The sequence below is a fragment of the Mastigoproctus giganteus genome, chromosome 10 (genome assembly GCF_048544385.1).
Source record: "Mastigoproctus giganteus isolate SK-2022 chromosome 10, ASM4854438v1, whole genome shotgun sequence".
Classification (NCBI taxonomy): domain Eukaryota; kingdom Metazoa; phylum Arthropoda; class Arachnida; order Uropygi; family Thelyphonidae; genus Mastigoproctus; species Mastigoproctus giganteus.
The window spans coordinates 150,651,131-150,671,268 of NC_143584.1; the positions used below are offsets into that span (position 1 = coordinate 150,651,131).

General features: G+C 35.7%; 1 protein-coding gene across 1 annotated transcript in view; it reads left to right on the plus strand.

Moving 5' to 3' along the window:
- Window positions 1–20,138, plus strand: part of ATPsynbeta (ATP synthase, beta subunit) — a 97,444-nt gene that overhangs the window by 62,813 nt on the left and 14,493 nt on the right. The window contains exon 6 of the mRNA XM_090383417.1: window positions 10,643–10,765. Coding sequence (XP_090239543.1) covers window positions 10,643–10,765 — 123 coding nt within the window. The remainder of the gene's footprint in view (window positions 1–10,642; window positions 10,766–20,138) is intronic.

A 20,138-nucleotide genomic window follows, 5' to 3' on the forward strand; every position in this document is an offset into this window, starting at 1 on the left:
ATAACTCAGTATACTCAATTTTCTCCCTGTCAGTGTTTTTCTTGCTCTTCATTTGTCGTCTTTGGTTCATCATGACAAGTGTTTTTTGACTAATTTTTTCTTCTTTGAATTTCTGTTTCCCTATAGGTTTCATGGGCTTTATCACTTTCAGAAACTTGTAATATTCCTCGTCGATATCTTGGTCCTGAGCAGTCTGCAGAAGCTCAAACTTGTTCTTAAGTTCCAGTACATACTGTTTTTTCTCCTCCTCTGTTATTTCAAAGACCTTTGTATTATTTACTCGAGTCAGTTTTTTCCTTTCCTTTCCTACATCTATATCAAGTGTACATCTTACCATTCTGTGATCACTTCCAACATTTACCTTATTCAGGACGGTAACATCATTCACAATATATCTTTTGTTAGTGAGGATGAAGTCGATTTCATTAGTTGTTAATCCATTTGTACTCTTCCATGTCCACTTTCTGTTCACCCTTTTCTTGAAAAAAGTGTTCATTACTGACATTCCTTGAGATTCTGCAAATTCCACAAGTCTTTCACCTCTTTTATTTCTTTCACCAATTCCAAAATTTCCTATAGTTCCTCTTTCTGCGCTGTTTTGCCCTTTTCCAACCTTAGCATTGAAGTCCCCCATAATAATAGTGTTGTGGGTTTTCTGCTCATCTAGAAGACTCTCAATTTCAGTGTACATTTCTTCAACCTCTTCATCATCATGGCTCGATGTTGGTGCATAAATCATTATAATCTTTAGCTTGTACCTCTTAGAAATCTTGAGTATTAGTCTTGACACCCTTGGTGATGTACTTTTGAATTCCAAAATTTTGTTTTTAAAATCTTTATGGACCAGAAACCCAACTCCACCTTCACTCCTTTCACTGTTTCCATTGGTGTACAGCAGATTTCCACTTGATAAACTTCTAAGTGATTCATTTCTTCTTCTTGTTTCAGCCAAACCGATGATATTCCAATTCACATTTTCTAATTCCTTTTCCAGGCTCTAATATCCTGTCTTCACCCGATGAGTGATCGTACGTTATAGCAGGCCAAGTTCAATTTCCGTGCATGGCAGCCTGGTCGTACCCAGAGATTCTTAGCACCCTCTGCTTCCACTCTGATCCTCTCGCTGCCGTAAGAGGGAGAGTGAAAGCTGCTGGGGACTGAGGGCCATTTGTATTGTTGTGCTCTCATTGCCTGGAGGGTTTGGTCTTTTCCTCTTCACGCTGACCAGGCGTCTTGAAGAGAACCACTCTACACGTTCGTTGCCACCTAAGTGACGTAACAGGGCTTACCATCGAGAAGGTGTGCATGAGTGGATTTTAGGGAGGCAGGCCAACCGGACTTCTCCTAAATCTTCTGTAATAGAGAGATATTGGATCCATCAGTGTTTTAGGCTGAGTGTCTGATAACACACAGGATACCTGTTCCCCTCTAAGCACGCAATTATATCAGGCTATAAACTGTTATTGAAATTATGGTTTTCATTATATAGTGTTCCTATGATAAATTAGCTAAGATTCATTTTATGTTTGAATTATGGAGGTTTTTTGAGGGCTGTACAACAAAGTAGCATATTGCTTGCCTGCTCCATCGATAGTGTGACTGCAGGCACAGAAAACAGCAATGTGGCACTTGATCTTTTCAGTTGACTGCAAATTAGAAATAAAAATTACATTAATCTAAGTGAATATCATTTTCATTAAGATAATTGAGTTTAGTGAAAGTAAGAATCAAGCTTCCATTGAGGGACCAAATGGCAAACTGTGATTAATGCAATTTGATTGTTTAAAATATCACTAATGAGCATGAGAACATATCATAATAGTTCAATTACTTGAACTGTTAACAATTCAATGAACTCATAATTCAATTAAACAGTTACTTAAACTGTTACATACACTTAGGTTAAGATGGAGATAAGAGTTATTTTTAATTTTCAGTTAAAAGATCATGTGCCTGTTTGGCCGCATTGTTTCATGACATGCCACTGCCTCACTAGCAGGGGCTTGTCATGTTTTCTTGACCAACACCAGAGGTAGTTCAGCTGCTGAAATACAACACAGTACAGTGATGACTAATTTAAGCAAAAATGGTGGTTACTTACCTTCATTAACAATGCTAAAAGCATTCTCCATCCACTGACTCTAATACTCCAACTTTAATGTTTTTCCTGAGCTCTTTGGCCATCCATATTAACATCTTCGTTAATTAAAAATGGTTGCAATATCAGACATGTACCTCTCAGTTAATTGGCTCAGTAAAGAACAGGCCCAGTAATTCTCCTCCTTGCACTCAAAGCACACCAAACTTGCCACTTTTACATCATGCAGAGCAAATATGTGCAGAAGATGTGGGTGCCTAAAAGGATGCAAGATACGCAGTGACCACCAGTTTTGTCCAACTCCATAGGCGAGTGGTCAGGAGTGGGAATGCAGTAGCACACGCTCTTTGAGTAGACCGGGATTCAAGCCCCTGACTGCTAAATACGGTCGCTCTGCCAACCCGCACTGGACCAGCATGGCATTATGGTCCATTTCCCTCAGCATAAATTGTTGAGGAGGCTTCCATCCTGCAGTGGGTTGATAATGGCTGCAGTTGACCTTTTTTTTATTATTATTTACCTTTGTCCAACTTCACCTTTGTCAATACTTGCTAATCTCACATTAGTTTCAGTGAAACAAACACCTTTAGTTCTTGGTTTGTTTATGTGGTTATGAATTGTACTCTTGAATGGAATGCAAATTCTGAGATACTTCCTTTTAAATTCTTCCCGACACGTCTTAGCAGAATTATGCAACACAAGTCATACACTCACTGCTCTATTGTGAAGTTATCCATGACTAATGCTGAGATAAACCCACATAGAATTGGGCAAACTTTGCTATAACATTGAGGATCTAACTTCATTTTGGCACTTTGTAGCCTTTTCTTGCTGGAGTCAATCATGTGAAAATGCTGGTGAGCAGCATATGATAGTCATGAGTTGATCAGAGGAAAATACTAGCAACTGATGTATCGTGTTTTCCCACAGTACAATATTAAAAAAAACCTCCAGTTATGTGCATGCATGCATGTACACTCAAACTTTTGTATATACAGTAAGCATTGGTTAATGTTATCATGTTTGTATATTTAATTTTGATTCTATTAAATGGCATTTCTAATAAGCGAAAATAGAATACAGTAAACTCCCGCTATTCGCGGTCGCTGATTTTATATAAAATGAAACCTAAAAAAAATGTGAATTTTAAAGCGCCATGAACATTTTCCACCATACAAAACATGGGAGTGGCTAAAATCATCTTTCCCGGTCAAAACAGCACTCAGTGGGTGGGAGGAGAGGTGTGACAAAATTGCGAGTGTGGATATTTCCCACTAATCCTTGTTCAGTATGTGTTATGCGCTTGTCATGGAAGGTTTCGTTGTTTGCTTTTAAATGCTTATAAATGGAATAAATTTATCAATTTATAAATTGATATGCTTACAAAAGTGAAAAATCTACTGTTGCAGCATGTTAGTGTAAACAGTTTTTCAAGTGTGTTAATGGTTAAAAGAAAGTCGCTTTATTGTGGACAAGTTCTTTTCTAACCCCTACAAAAATATGGCTACGAATAACAAGGGAATTGTGAAAAGATCAAAGAAGATGATGACATTAACGAGTAAAATTGAGTTATTAGATAAAATTTCTAATGGTGAAAGTGTCTCGTCAGTGGCAAAACATTGTAATATCAATGAGTCAATGGTACAATCAATCAAGAAATCGGAAGAAAAAATCCACCATAGTGTCCGTGAAAATGCGCTAATTGCTTCAAAAATTTGCTCTGTAACTCATGATGTTAAATTAGAAAAAATGGAAAAGGCTTTAAATCTGTGGATAGAAGATCGAACTCAAAATAAAATTCCGTTAAGTTCACTCATTCGTGAAAAGCGAAACACCTTTATCAACACTTTAACGAAACTGGTGATAGCACTGGCGGGACAAGTTTTTTAGCTAGCAAAGATGCTGGTTTGAAAGATTTGTTTGAAATTTCTAATAAATATTACATTTAATATTAAATTGTTTCTTATTTTCATTTCGATGCTTGTATTTCACTATGTACTGTCTGTGTACATAGTTGTATTATGAAGGTACATATAATACATACATAGACAAAATTTTAGACTATTTTTTTTTTTTCTTATATATTTCGTACTTTGGAACGTAACCCTTTTATTACTATGGGAGCCATAACTGAGTATTCGCGTTTTCGGTATTCGCGGCATTTCTCAGGAACATAACCCCAGCAAATAGCGGGGGTTTACTGTATTTTCCACAGGTTAGAAAATTAAAATTAAATTTATGCTTATGTACAAAGTTTAATTAATAAACAAAACTAAACATAACATTTTATAATATGATTATAATTTAAAATGTCACTTATTTATTCAATTGATTGCTACTTACAATCTCCCCTTGGATAGCGTGAATTTAAAAATAAAAAAGGTCCTTGCTTTGTGTCTCAAAGAGGAGTATCCACAACATGTAAAGCTTACCAAACTTCATGCATGAACTGCTTGATGGTAGCATAATACTGAGAAGCAAAAAGATTGTTGCTAGGCAGTCAACCTCCAAAACGACATCTGAAACCACAACAGAGACTTTGAGAGAACTCTGCATTGGGGACAGCCTTCAACGGCAACAGACTGCTCAACTTACTTGCACTTCATGCAAGAGACTATGGGTTCTGGTTGTGACTCTATTGTTTGTTGAAAGATAGTTGTTCTGTAGGTCTTACTGGAACTTAATTTTTCACAATTTACTTTGAAACTGGTTCAGGATTTCCATTGTATTAAGCGGGGAACATCCTGTTAAAGCTTTTCAAGGAGATTAGGTTGGACCGGTGTGGTTTAATTTGTAGACTGCATGTTTGCCTCAGACTTGTGGGCATGAGATGATGCCTGATAGGACTGGTGCATCATATCGACCTGTCAGTAACTTGGCCAGGATATGAATATTTGTCCTGATAACAATAAACCTCCAGGGTGTCCACTCCATATTTTAGATTGTTGTTTTTTATTATTATCCACTTATTTTAGATTGTTGTGAATTGTCACCGTAAAGTCTGTTTAGTCATGATACTGTTATGCAATGTTTTTAAATATTGTATAACAATCTATATTCACAATCACTTGCACCAGTTTCTTCCATTGCTCTCCTCTGAATGGTTATAATGTCATGTTTGCTATTTTGTAATTGTTCATTCAGGTTCATCTTCATTTTCCTCTTCCTCCTTGGTGAAATTATTCGTAACAGATTGGGAAATTTCTTCATCTGTTAAAGCCGTAGTACCTTGTAGATTGCCATCTATGTCCACCCAGTCATTAAACTCTCATTTGCCCATGCCTTCGGGCTTTTCAACATCATTAGTATCATGACTTAGTTGACCATCATGAATCATTAATCCAAATTTTTTTGAAACAATTGCTTTAACACAGGTTTCAGAAACTTCATTCCATGCACTCTTTATATGAAATGCATCTAGAACAATTATATGCTTTGTAATATCTTTGTGGTACCCATACTGTCCTCTATGGACTGGATGATTTTTTGCCTCACATTCAATCTGTAAGAGGTCTTAAAGGATTTTATTATATCTTGGTCAAGGGATTGAATCAGTGATGTTGGTATTCAGATGTAGAAAAACATTCACTATTTTTGGAACCCAACTTTGGATGAGTTGGACAGTTGTCCAAAATGAGTGAAATATTTTTGTTTTTCTTATCCAATTGCAAATCCCTTTTATGAAGATGATCTTCAAATCAAGAAGGTGTCATCCAAGTATTGGTGTTATTGGCATATTCAGTGGTTAGCTATCTTACTCCTATAAAACATCTAAATGATTTACTCTTGCCTACAACTCATGGCTCCATCTTGATTGTTCCTGTCATGTTGCATATTAGAACTGTAATCCTTTCTTTGGTCCTCTTTTCTGCAGATGAATTTGTAAAAATCATGCAACGGTAAGGGGTAGCCCTATAGTATATATCTTGTTTAATGTATATTAAAAATGTCTTCAGGATTATAAGTGCTTAACATAGTTTGCCAAGAAGTTTTTTGCAACCAGTTGTCAGTTGCAGAACCATCAGAATCTTGTTTTTCTCAGAGTTTTTTTGTAAACAATACCATGCCTCTCCTTGAAATTTGTCAACCATCTGTCACCTTAAACTCTGTGTAGTTTTCATAAAAATCAAGGATGCTACAATTGATTGGTGCATTAAATGAGCTGGCCTATTTGAACCAGATGAACAGATCATTTTTTGTTCAGCATTTATTTTATTATTTTTTTTGTTTGGCTGGTGCAGCATAAGCCGTAGGCTTCCTTGCACCATGTCACCATTGCTAATACTAATTTCCTTTTGTGCTACTTTTTTCTGGTTTCAGTAATCACATAACAATAAACCTCCAGGGTGTCCACTCCATCTTTTAGATTGTTGTTTTTATTATTATCCATTTATTTTAGATTGTTGTGAATTGTCACTGTGAAGTCTGTTTAGTCATGATACTGTTATGCAATATTTTTAATTATTGTATAACAATCTATATTCACAATCACTTGCACCAGTTTCTTCCATTGCTCTCCTCTGAATGGTTATGTCACGTTTGCTATTTTATAATTGTTTTTGTAAATGAATTTTGTAAGTGATTTTAATAATAGTGATAAAGATGATCGAGGCACTCCTGATTTCATTGCTGGTTCCCTTTGAGACACATTGCTTGAGGGTAATTTGTCATACATTTCTCTAAATTGTAACTTATCTTTACATTGAATTCCACTCTTTCTGTTCACTGGCATTTTTTTTTTTTTTGGTTGTAAATTTTAAAACAGTAAAAAGATCAGCATCAATCAATAACAAAGAACACTGCATGCACAAATTGCAGCTGACATGACACGTGTGAGTATTGAACAGTAAAAAGTTTAGGAAAAGAAGATTCTAAAAATTGCTTTACGATTGGGTACATAATTGAATTTTCATGGTAGTAAAACATTTCAACATAACATAAAAATGTACAGAATTTGCAGTATTCATATTATCACAAATGCAATAAGAGAGTTGACTATTCATTTATAATAGATTGTACTAACAAAAAAGCCCAGAAATCTGGGAAATGCAATGTGGTTGTTTAAATTTGACATTATAAAAATGTACTTTAGAAAAATACCACAAAGGTATTCAAAATTGATTCTTATAACCGAACATATGAATAAATGATGAAAGCAAAGTGCATTTTAATGATTTGAATTTTTTTTTTTTTTTTTAATTTGATTGTATAAAAGTGGCCAGTTCTAATAACCAGTAATCATATTAACTGGTACCTATTGTCTCCGTAGCTGAGTGGTCAGGAGCGGGAGTGCAGTAGCACATGCTCTTAGTAGACCGGGGTTCAAGCCCCTGACTGCTAAATACGGTCGATCTGCCAACCCATACTGGACCAGCGTGGCAGATTATGGTCCATTTCCCTCAGCATGAATTGTTGAGGAGGCTTCCATCCTGCAGTGGGTTGTTAATGGCTGCAGTTTACTTTTTTACTGTATATAAATAAATTTTTCTATCCATCCAATGTTTAAGCAGAAATAGGTGTAATGCTGAATATTTCTGCACTTAATGATTTTATACACTAAAAAATGAAAGAGGCTAATTAATAAGTATTGCAGTACATTAGCAAAAGGTTACACATCAATATAATTCAAGCAGAATTTTAAAAAAAAGTACAGGGATGACTTATTGATACATAGGGTGTTTCAAAAAAGACACCAGTGTCTATTCACTTATTTTTAGGTTTAGGCAGTTTGTTGTCTGTACCATTTTTGTCATACTTGGCCTTTATTTCACCACCTTAAAATAACCAGTTTTATTTTCAAGATGTTCAGTGCATGTGTACACACACACCAGTTTATGTTGCATCTCTGCATGCTACAGCCATTATGTTATTTTTTTATTTATTTATTTTTCCTTCAAATAAAATAGCTTATGCTTTTTCAGAAGTACACCAAAGGTGGGAACAACTTTTCCATTGAGAAAAAAGTAGATTAAGAAAAATTTTAAATTAAAAAATTGTGAAATCTAAATGGTTGTTTATAGCCCAGATATGATTAAAAAAAAAATAAAAAGTCCAGACAACAAATGACCTAAACCTAAAAAGTGAAATAGACCCTGTTGCTTCATTTTATTTAAACTAAAGTATTTAATTTTTTTTTTTTTTTTTTTTTTACATAATTATACATGCAGATTATTCATTAACCTGTGAATATGATGATTGTTCATGATGCATCAGCATTTTAAGTCAGTGAATTTGACAGTTATTGGCTTATTAACATATCTTATGTACTGCGCTTAAGAATTAGCATAGATAACCCTTAGCAAGAGAAGAAAATTAAAATAGTCATACCTGGGATATAGTTTAGTCCTCTTCTATAGTTTAAGTTGATTACATTATACATAATTTTTTGACCCCAGGGGCTCACATCTGGTGAGTGTGGGCTTGGCACACCCAGGGTCCTGAGCCGGATATCTCATAATTCTTCTCTCTTTCTTGGTGATTTCCTTCTACTTCTCTCTCTCTCTCTCTGTCTCTCTGTGGGTAACTGAAATTTTTTTTTTTTGGCTGGTGCAGCAAAAGCCCCAGGCTTCCTTGCGCCATATGACTAATTATAATAATAATAAAATTTTACATTAAAATGATTATGCATTCATTTGTCTAGTTAAACTGTAGAAGTGGAGTGTTTTTGTTGTATAGTAAGAGATGAACAAGTATGATTTACCCTGCATATTCTACAATGGAGTGTATGTAACAGGAAGATGTACTGTAGTATGTGAAGAAGAATTTCGATATTAGACATAGTTCTGCATAAAATTAAGCTACTTTACATCATAACAAATATTTAACACATTCATTGCCTTTACGCATATATGCATAAAACAGCACTAGGAGTGATGTGCTGCAACACATACAAGCAGTCATTCTTAAGTGGTCAACTAACAAGTGCTGTAAACATAAAGGCACATGAAATTAACCACTATTCAGTACACTGAAAGGACAGAATTCGTGGGATACCTGGTTGGCAACGTGACACTGTCACCCCCTCTCACTAGTGGATGAACCCACCACTTGGCAGGTGTATAGGTACACTGCATTCATGTAAACGGTTATTCGATGTCAGTATAGATAAACGTCATGAGTTAACCATCTTTTAAAGTGGGAATGATAGTGGGTGCCCGAAGCATGGGTCACTCTATCGTGGAGGCGGTACAGAAATTGCACTATCCCCATTCGAAAGTATCAAGAGTGTATCGGGAATACGCCATTTCCGGAATAAGATCTCATCATGGACAGTGCGGTGGGTGGGAAAGGGTGGTGGAGGAACGTGGCCGTCGATGCCTGTCTTGCATGTTTCAGCCAACTGGAGAATGACAATGGCACAAATCACTGCCGACTTCAATGAGGGAGTTGCCAGAAATGGCTCCACTAAGACCATCAGGTGATCATTAGCCACAGTAGGTTATGGGAGCTGTCAACTTACCAGAATTTCATTACTAACACCACGACACAGGACTCTACGCCTTGACTGGGTGAAAGAACATTGGCACTAGACCTTGGATGATTGGAGACAGGTCTCCTGATCCGGAGTTCAATTTCCAGTTATTTCAAGTGGACGGGAGGGTGGGTATCAAGCAGAAACTGCATGAAGCTATGCACTCATCATGTCAGCAAGGAATTGGACAGTCGGTAATGGTCTGGGGTGGGTTCAACTTGCACACGTTCGGACATCTGGTACGTCTAGACGCATTTCTGAACGGTCCAGGTAACGTGTCCATCCTTGCAGACGATTTGTATCCCTTCATGGCCATTGGGCACCCACAGGGCAATGGACTCCTCCAGCAGGACAATGTTCCTCCCCACAGAGCCGTGGCGACTAGAACATGGTTCGAAGAGCATTCTGCAGATTTTACCACCATGGAATGGCCTACTAGTTCACCAGACATGAAACCTGTGGAGCATCTTTGGGATGATGTGGAATGGTCCGTTTGAGCTTTTTATCCTCTACCCAGGAATGCAACAGAATTATGGACAGCAGTGTAGCAGGCATGGATGGAAATATCTGGAATGCTTTTGTGAACTAGTGAACTCAATGCCTTGCCTTCTGACTTCTCTTTTCCGGACGAAAGGTGGGCCTACCCATTATTAAGTAGGTATCTCACGATATCTGTCCACTCAGTGTATTGGCACAATAATTGAACACTTTGCAGTAATGCTTGGTTTTTGTTTATAGACTTGGCACAGTTTCATTTGTTTTTTTGCTTGTGTTGATGTTAATTTATGTAAAATGAATAAACTTTTTATGAAATTCTAACATTTTTTCCTGATTTACAACTTAGTAAAAAAAAGTGTTTGCTTTTAGCTATGAATTCCAAAATTTTTAATTTTTTAACATTCTGAAAATTACGGCACATTGAACAAGTTCTCTGACATTTGGGTAGCAGCAAATGTGCTAAGCAGTTTTTATTTGAAATGAAAAAAAAACTCCTAAAACTACCATTATTTCTTTGTCACACTACAATTTAATTTAAAATCCTAATTAGAAATTATTGTTATTTCATATTGCAGGTGTCAGCCTTATTAGGCCGAATTCCATCAGCTGTAGGTTACCAGCCCACTCTAGCCACTGATATGGGTACTATGCAGGAAAGGATAACAACCACAAGGAAAGGATCTATTACATCAGTACAGGTAAAATGAGTGTATTTAATGTTTTTACAGTGGAATAATATATTCAATCAGTGTCAGGATTATCCTAGTGCATCCATTACTGAAGAACATCTGTTTTTCTTATAACTGGATCCCCACCCATATGTTTTAATGCCAAAAATTTTGCATGTGGACTATGATTTGCATTAATGTAGTTTAGTTGCATGTGGGGTTTTAAAATAGTTGATGTTGCTGTTTTTGGGACTGGTTGAGCAAAGAAGAGAGTATTTAAAAAAAAAAAAAACTGCTCAGTGACGAGACTGTGAACCTGTTTGGTTGGGATCATAAGCCAAAACCCAAAAAACTGACATCCTCAGAGATTGAAAGGAACCCATTGTTTTAAGAAACCAGTTGAGACATGAGTTAATATTAATAAAATTAGGAAGTGCTTTACATATTTCTGGAACTCTTCTCCAAGACTATGATGAAGATGAATGTAATGATTGGGAGTTACAGTAATGAATATATATATATATACAGTGGAACTTCTCTATTACGAACTTCTATTTAACGAATTTCTCTATATTACGAATTTTTTCACAAAACATTGCACCTTGAAACGAAATTACATGTAAAATTAACCCCATATAACGAAGTGTTAGTATCTCTATAACGAATTTTTAAAAAAATTAGTAAAAGCATTTTTGAAGATTTTCAAGCATTTACTGCTAAACAGCTGCTCAAATATACTGCCTCCTTCCTTCCGAAATTGCGTATTACCATCTGGAATTAAATAATCATCCTTTTAGTGAACACTTGTGGCCGTTGACGCCCGTAGGAGGGTCTCTGTTTCATTTTTGTTACAGTTATTAAACCAAATGGGTTTTTTTAAAAGTGGTCGTAAACTTTACAATAAATAGCGTAGATGTGTAAATTGATGTTGGCTCAGGGAAAAGCGAAATTCGCTGAGGTAAACCTTTAACATGCTGCGGCGGCAATACATAGAATGCTACCATAGTCGGTTTTTAGTAACGCCTACTGAGTGACATTCGCTTCTCACCTCAAAGTCGTATATTTCTTCAAAGGGAGTGATACTGTTGAATTGGCAAGCGAACTTCATTGAGTAGGCGGTACCTGTACTAACAATTCACTGTATGGCCGGCGCAGCGAAGTTTGCAGTGTAGTCCAGTAATTTTTAAAATTGGGAAAACAATGTCGAAGAGAAAGTGTTTAAGTATTAATGATAAAGCAAAGATTGTTATGATATTGACCAGGGTTTTAAGAAGAAAGATGTTGCGGAGAAATATGGCATACTGTATCTGCAAGCAGTTTATCTATGAATTTAAAAAAATCGAGAATCAATTTTAAATGCAACTGAAGGAGGAGCAGACAAGAAGCGAATTAAGTTGTGTATGTACGAAGATGTTGATAAAGCTGTTCTAAAATGGGTGCAAATGATATGTGAAAAGAATATCCCAATATCGAGCCTAATAATTAAGCAACAAGCTCTGAAATTTGCACAGTTCCTTGGACATAAAGAATTTAATGCGAGCACTGGGTGGGTAGATAAATTTAAGAAGCGCCACAGAATTGTGGAAAAGGTTATTTGTGGAGAAAGTGTTAATGTAAGCGAAGAAGATTGCAACAGTACCAGAGGAACAATACCAGAAGATTTTGGAAGAATATGAGCGTAAGGATGTTTCTAATGCTGACGAAATGGGTTTATTCTTTAAATGTTTACCGAATAGAACACTTGATTTTAAGGATGATAAATGTTTTGGCGGAAAACAAAGCAAAGAAAGAATCACTGTGTAGTTGGAGCAAATATGACAGGAAGTGGAAAATTAAGACTTTTGGTCGTCGGAATATCAAAAAACCCAAGATGTTTTAGAGGCACAAAATCTTTGGAAGTTGATTACACCTTTAATAAAAAAGCATGGATGACAAGTGATATTTTTGAAGAATGGATATTAAAACTAGACAAGCGTATAACAAAAGAAAAAAGGAAAATCGTGTTGGTAACTGACAACTGTCTGGCACATCCTGCCAAACTTAAAAGTGCGAAGTTGTTTTTACCACCAAACGTAAGTTGTGTATGTACGATAAATTTAATCTGTGTGTAATATGTTACAAAAAACTGGCTAACGAAAGCATGAAACCTATTAGCCAAAACTCCAGCCAATGGACCAAGGCATTATTAAAAATTTTAAATTTCATTATCGAAAGAGAATAATAATGAAGATTGTCAATGCGTTCTCAGAAAATAGAAACTTGGAGGTTACCTTAGAGATTGCATCTCTGAACTGACAAAAGTTTGGACAAACGATGTCACCGAATACACTATTCAAAATTGTTTTTCGAAAGCGGGATTTGCATTGAATACAGAAGTCGAACAACGACTGGACGAACAAGATGAACTGCCCCTTTCACAACTGAAAAACTTTTGGATATTATTAGAATCATCTGGAAACATCGAAAACGAAATAACAATGGATAGTTATGTTTATGTAGATCACAGCAGAACATCCAACATCCAAATGAAGATGAAATACTGCTGAACAGTGTTAGACGCGACCATGATCACGAAGAAAATAACGATGACGCTGAAGAGACACATCAGAACAACCCATAGAAAAGCCAACTCGCGAAGAAATGATTAATGCTTTTAAAAGTTTGTATGGGTCTACAGTTTCGTGAAAATGTTCCTGATAATTGCTCTGAACAAATGTGAGGTTTTCTTTGAGAATCAGACATTTTTTTAATTGTACTGTGCAAACAAAAATTACAGATTTTTTTTTTAATTTGTGATATTTACCGGCGAAAATTGTGTAAACGTAATTTAAATAAGTATGTTTTTTTAAATAAAATACATTAAAAATAAATGTAGATTCGTTTTCATTTTCTAATTAGATAACAATTTCTAATAAAAAAGATATTCTCTGTATAACGAAATTTCTCTATAACGAATTTTTTCGCTGGATTTATCGAATTCGTTATAGGGAAGTTCGACTGTGTATATAAAAAAAAAAAAAAAAAACTGAAGGCATTCCCATTAAAGAAAAGGCTTGCAGTAGTTAGCCAGAAGCTTAAAGCCTTTCACTGGTTAGCCAGATAAAAAGCTAAAAGCTATAGGATAATGAAATTAAAAGTCAACTTCGCTTTTAATTTCCTTCATCATGTTCCTTCAGTGTTATACCTACACTACTAATGTACAGTAAGTGTACATTATAGTGCAGATTTGATCTTCCGTACTGTCAGCCTTCCATATTGCCCTCTTCCATTCACCTTTTTCAGTATCTATTTAAACTAATCTCCCAGCTCCTGTCCTGTTTGTTTTTTTTTTTTTTTTTTCTTTTTTTTTCCTATTCCTCTACATCTTGATTTTGCTTTACTTACATTGGATATTTGTGCCCCTACTATAGGTGTACAGACCTTACTACTCAAAGTCTGAGATACAAATAAATCCTATTGCCATTCTTTATTTTTTAGAGTGGTTTCACATGTGATGCAGGTGGCTTTCTTACTTATTGTCCTTGTGGGTAATACAGCTTAATTTGCTCGCTGGCTTTGGGTACACAGAAAGCAGCTGACTGGTGTGACTTCTCAGTATGTATTAATACTTCTCAGTGCTACTCAATTGCTGAACTGTAATCCCTCTAGCTCAGGGGTTGGTTGGCAACCTGCAGCTCTTTAACTTTTAGCCCACATGTACGACAAGCTACGCATTTCTGTGAGTAAATATTTTTGAACATGAACTATATTAAAAATAAATCAAGAAACTTTCCGAACATGCGAGTCTCTCAGCATGTTTAAAGATAAATTATGGCATACTTGCCTGATGTTGAGACTCGGTTAAAAAGTTTGGCAGCAAAAGTTCACATTAATTTGTGCCTAATTGGATGTTTGTTATGTTTTTTTTTCAGTATTAATAAATAATATTTCAAAAAATATATTTTTTTTAATAAAACACCTTTCTGCTCTATTCCATTTCTTAAACTCCCCCCTCATCCCAGCTTGAGCTGAGGTGTGGCTCTTCAGATTCCTTTTTTTCCTTTTTTTTTTTTAATTAAATCAAAAATGCTCTTCACTTAAAAAAAGGTTGCCAACCCCTGCTCTAGTTCTTAATTCGTGCTTCCTACAGCAAAAATTTCTGAAATTGCCTAAAGGCCAGGGGTGCAAATATGCTGTGGCTGTAAATAGCAAGTCTGTTGCATGCATGCTTTATTCTGCATCGTAATTAGGTGCTTTCATATCAACTTGGATGCGTTTACATTCTTCTGTTACTTTTTATATTATAGTTGTTTTTAAGAATAAAAAAAATATACCTTTTTATATATATTTCACCATGGGCAGTTGGGTAATCAGAACAAAACAGTCGAGGAGCGATGACAATAATGTTGCTACAGATACGCCTGAAGCTGAAAGGGTAAGAAATGTGTATCATGTGAAAATTTGATTTGGACACTAACGTTATTTTCAAGTGTAGTGCAACCACCAATTTCTGGTAGAGAGCCATCATATTCCAAATCAAAAAGAATGAAAAAGAATAGAAAATATCAAGAAGAATTTATGAAATACGGCTTTACATATAGTGTTGTTTATGATGAGCAACATCCTGCGTGTGTAATATGTTACAAAAAACTGGCTAACGAAAGCATGAAACCTATTAAATTAAGAAGACACTTACATACTAAACATTCAGAGATAATGAATAAAACTGAATCCTTGTTCAAAAGACACACCGACTCCATACAAGGCCTGAAACCTTTCATGAAGAAACTGCAGTTCCTTGTAAAGCTGTTGGAAATTTCATATTTAATAGGAAAAAATATGAAACCACATACTATTGCTGAATCTCTTGTTCTCCCTGCTGCAATAAAAATGATTTTCAACTATGCATAGAGAAAAGTATAGCATACCATTTAAATACCATTCCTCTATCCAGAGACACAGTTATTGCGAACAACATAAAATCCAATTTATTAAATCGATTGAGAGAAAGTCCAATTTTTGCAATACAGTTAGATGAATTCACAGATATTTAAAACCTTGTTCAACTTATTATATATGTGAGATACTGTTACGAGGGGGATATTTTGGAGAATTTATTTTTCAAAGCTTTGGAAGGAAGAACAACAGGCGAGAAGATTTTTAATGTTATATTTTCTTTCAAACAAATATTGCCTAAAGTGGAACAACTACTTTGTGATTTGTACTGATGGTGCAGCTGCATTAACAGGAGAAAATAAAGATTTAAAAGGCAAAGTAAAAGAAATTGCTCCAAATAGTTTTGAATCATTGCATTATGTAGTACATAGGGAAGCATTATTAGCAAAGGAAATGCAAACTGATTTGCACATTGTTTTGAAAGATGTGATAAGCGTGATTAACTTGATTAAAATGTAGAAGCTTAAATAGCAGACTTTTCACAATGCTTTGTAATGAAATGGGATGAAAAGCGTTTTATATATGAAAGTGGGGTAGTTGTCCAGTGGTAAAGTGTTACAGTGTATTTTTTACCTCAAACATTGACCGTTTGTGAAAGGAAATGGGTTGTGTATGGCAGCAGTGTGCCTTCAGAGTACCAGGTGAAATTCTGATCAAAACAATTCAAGTGAGGTAGAGAGTCCATTGAAGATGATCCATGTTTAGGAAGGCCTGTGACAGCAACCACTCAAGAAATGTGCCAAGCTGTGGTAACCCTTGTTCTGAATGACAAATGCGTAAAGGTGTCACAAATCTCTAGGGAATGTTACATATCTGAGGGAACAGTTATAACCATCCTCCATGAACATTTGGTGATGAGTAAGGTCAGTGCAAGGTGAATCCCCAGATTTCTGACCCCTGTGCAGAAGCAATTCAGTGTAATGTTGTGAGGAGTATGTAGACCTTTATGGAAGGGATCCTGAAACTTTCATCTCCAGAATTGTTATGGGTGATGAAACATGGGTTCATCACTGGTGTATCCTGAGACCAAGCAAAAATCAATGCAATGGAAGCACAAGGGTTCTCCCACACCTAAAAAAAATTTTGGATACAACCTTCAGCTGGCAAGATTACGGCCACCATTTTTTGGGATGCTGAGGGAATTTTGTCCATTCACTACTTGGAACACAAGCAGACAGTCACTGAGGAGTCATATGCATAAAGAAAAAACTCTGTGGAAAACTTTTCAGAGGTGTGCTGCTTATTCACGGCAACACACCAGTGCACAGGTCACATGCTTCCTTGAGAGGCTGTGACTTCAGAACTTACCCACCCACTTTACAGTTTGGATCTGGCCCCCAGTGACTATTTCTTGTTTCAACACCTCAAGAAAAATGTACGTCGATGTCACTTTGCTGGTGATAATGAATTAAAGTCTTCTGTTTTTGCATTGTTTGATGGACAGGACAAAGAATTTTGTCTGGTATTTCCTAATTGCCAACAAAGTGGAACAAGTGTATTGAAGTGAACAAGTGTATTGTTCAGGGGAGTTAACGATGAAAAATTGTCTCTATCTCATTTCCTTCTTAGGTAGGTAGATGATTTATTGAATATCCCTCGTAAATATGCATGAGTGGATCAAATAGAAGGGGACTGAAACATTTGAATTGTGGGATAATTATTTGTCTTACATGGTGTTTGCCTGGAGGATGTGTTGATTGCTGCAATCAGTTGCTTTTTATTGAAATGCATGGTTGATAGCACAATGTAGTATTGCCCTGAAGCTGGGAGGATTACACTGTCCCCGTTTTTTGCAACCCTAAAAACTGGAGTATTAAGTGTATAAAAAGAGGAGATTGAGCACTTAAATGGTAATAGACTGTCCTTGTCAGCTGATTAATTTGTTTTTGAAAAGGACTGTGTGCACCTTCCTGTGAAAAATGGATGGGTATTTGGATATTTATTACTACTTACAAGTATTAAAAGAAAGGCAGACTGAAATATTTTCAAGGAATTCAGATGTTTGTGAAAATTAAAGCTGTGTATGCTAATTTTGTCCTATTCTGACTTTATAATGAAACATTAGATTTCGATTATTTAAAAAAAAAAAAATCTTTTTCCCTACCACACTTTTCATGATAAATTATAAAATCTGCTTTTTGAGGTGCCTCCATAGCCAGGTGGGAAGGAGCAGCAGTGCGTAGCACGCACTTCTTGATTAGACAGGGGTTCAAGCCCATCACTACCAAATACGGAAAGGTCAAGGGAATGACCACCGCATATTCCCGGAGCAATATGGCCTTAGTCGCTAATGCTCCTAAAAACCAAATAACAAACAAACAAACAAACAACTGCTTTTTGAAAGTCACAGTTTGGTAGCTGTGTTAGTGCCATGAATTGGTTAGTTGCCTCTGGAATTAAACATCACTACTCTGATTTGAGTTATTTCTTGTATCCCCCTTTTTGTCCTAAAACCTTCATAAGGTTCATAACACCTTAACTGCTATGACATTACTTTCACTCCAGCTTTCAGTATTTCAGGTCTCATTTCATCTCTACACCTACTGCTTTTCTGTACTTTATACTTTCCGTATTTTTGATTACCGTAGTTATTTTTTGACCTATTCTGGAACTTCTTGAAATTAAGGGTGCTAAAACTTTTTTTTTTTAACTTCCTGGTACTTGTTTTCTGTATTTCCCAAAATCCTTGAAATTATTTTTAGCCTCTTTCACATACCTTGACCCTCTTGCACTTTTCTTTATATTTTGGTAAGGATTTATTAGCCACAAATGTTTTATGCATTTTCCTTTCTCTAACTGCCTCTTTAACTTAGTCTACTATGATGTTCTGAATTTCCTGTCTTTACGCATCTCTTTATACCTCTTTTACAGCTTCCCCTATACCTTAAATTTTTGTGCTATTTTTAATATAAAGTCATATTAGCTTTTATCAATTATGTCATTTATCTTTTGTGAAATAAGGTTTCTGTATTTAATGCTGGCAAATCTGAGAGCTTTCTATTTTTGTTATGTTTTAACTCCTTTTTTTTTTTATGTACATCTTATATTTGGCAATAAATACCATTTGTATTTAATACAAAATGATGGTTACTTCTAGTCCCATATCATTTGTATGATATAATCTGCTTTTTCTTGTTTATGTTATGTCCTTTCTTTTTTTTTTTCCTTGTGCAAAATTCTAGTAGCCTTTTACCATTATTATTTCATTTATGTTTCTCTCCAAATTTTCCTTAAATATCTCTGTTAAGGTAATTGTCATTTCCTACCCTGCTATTTAAATCTCCATCTAATTTCTTTGTAATCAGTGTCTACTACTCTAAGATAATTAAAACTTCTATTTAATCTTTTTTTTCAGCTTTTAATTGGATGCATATGCACAGACAACTTTATATCTTAAATTTTCTCCACATATTTCTACTGGAAAATCCTTCCTAGCCAGTTAATCTTTCTTCTACACTAGTTCTTAAAGGCTATTGCACCATCTTCCTTGTATTGTTTCTTAATTCCAGAATGAATTAATTTATTATTATTTAGCTGCAGGTCACCTATGTTCATCCTCTTGGTTTTTGTGATGCTACTGTCTGATATCACATTGACTAAGTTCTTCCATTTACTCTTCTTTACCACATTAATTGTACTTTATTAATTTCATCTTATTTTAACTAGGATGTATTAAGGACAGATGTCTTCTCATTTTAATTTAAATTTCTCTCCACATTAGCTTTCTAACTTGTCTTGGAGGTTAGTTCTATAAATACAGGGTAGGCCAAAAGTAGGTATCAGTACTGATCGGGTCATGTATTTTTATTTTATTTTTATTTTTCATTATGATTTCTTTTATTTTACAGGTATTGAGAAAGATGGCAGGGAGTGGGTGAAGAACAAAGAAAGTGGATTCTGAATCAGTATTGGAAGACTGAAAATGCCGTAAAGATATGCAGAGCGTAGCAAGAGGCATTTGACACTGCTCCACCAACACGTCTGACAATTTATTGCATCAGAGATAAATTTGATGCAACAGGTTCAGTGGTTAATGCGCCAAAATTTGGACATCCTCTGACATCTGTGACAGAGGAGAATGAGATGAGAGTCTCCCTGACATTAGTGAACAGTCTGAAAAAGTCCACGTGACGTGCGTCTCAGTAGCTATCCATACCGAGAATGTCCTTGTGACGCTCAATGTGTAAATTGAAATTGAAGCCGTACCATCCAAGACTCTTACATGGCCTTTTGGAGGATGATTCAGACTGTTGGTTGCAATTCTGTGAGACAATGCGTAACGAAATTTCTGACCAACCAGTCCTTTTTGATAAGATCATCTGATCAGATGAAGCCTGTTTCAAGTTGTCAGGCCCATGGAACAGGCATAATTGTGTGTACTGGGCAGATGAAAATCCTCATGTGATTATCACAACTGAACTGAACCAGCCAGGTGTCACTGTGTGGGGTGGACTGTCCAGTGATGGTG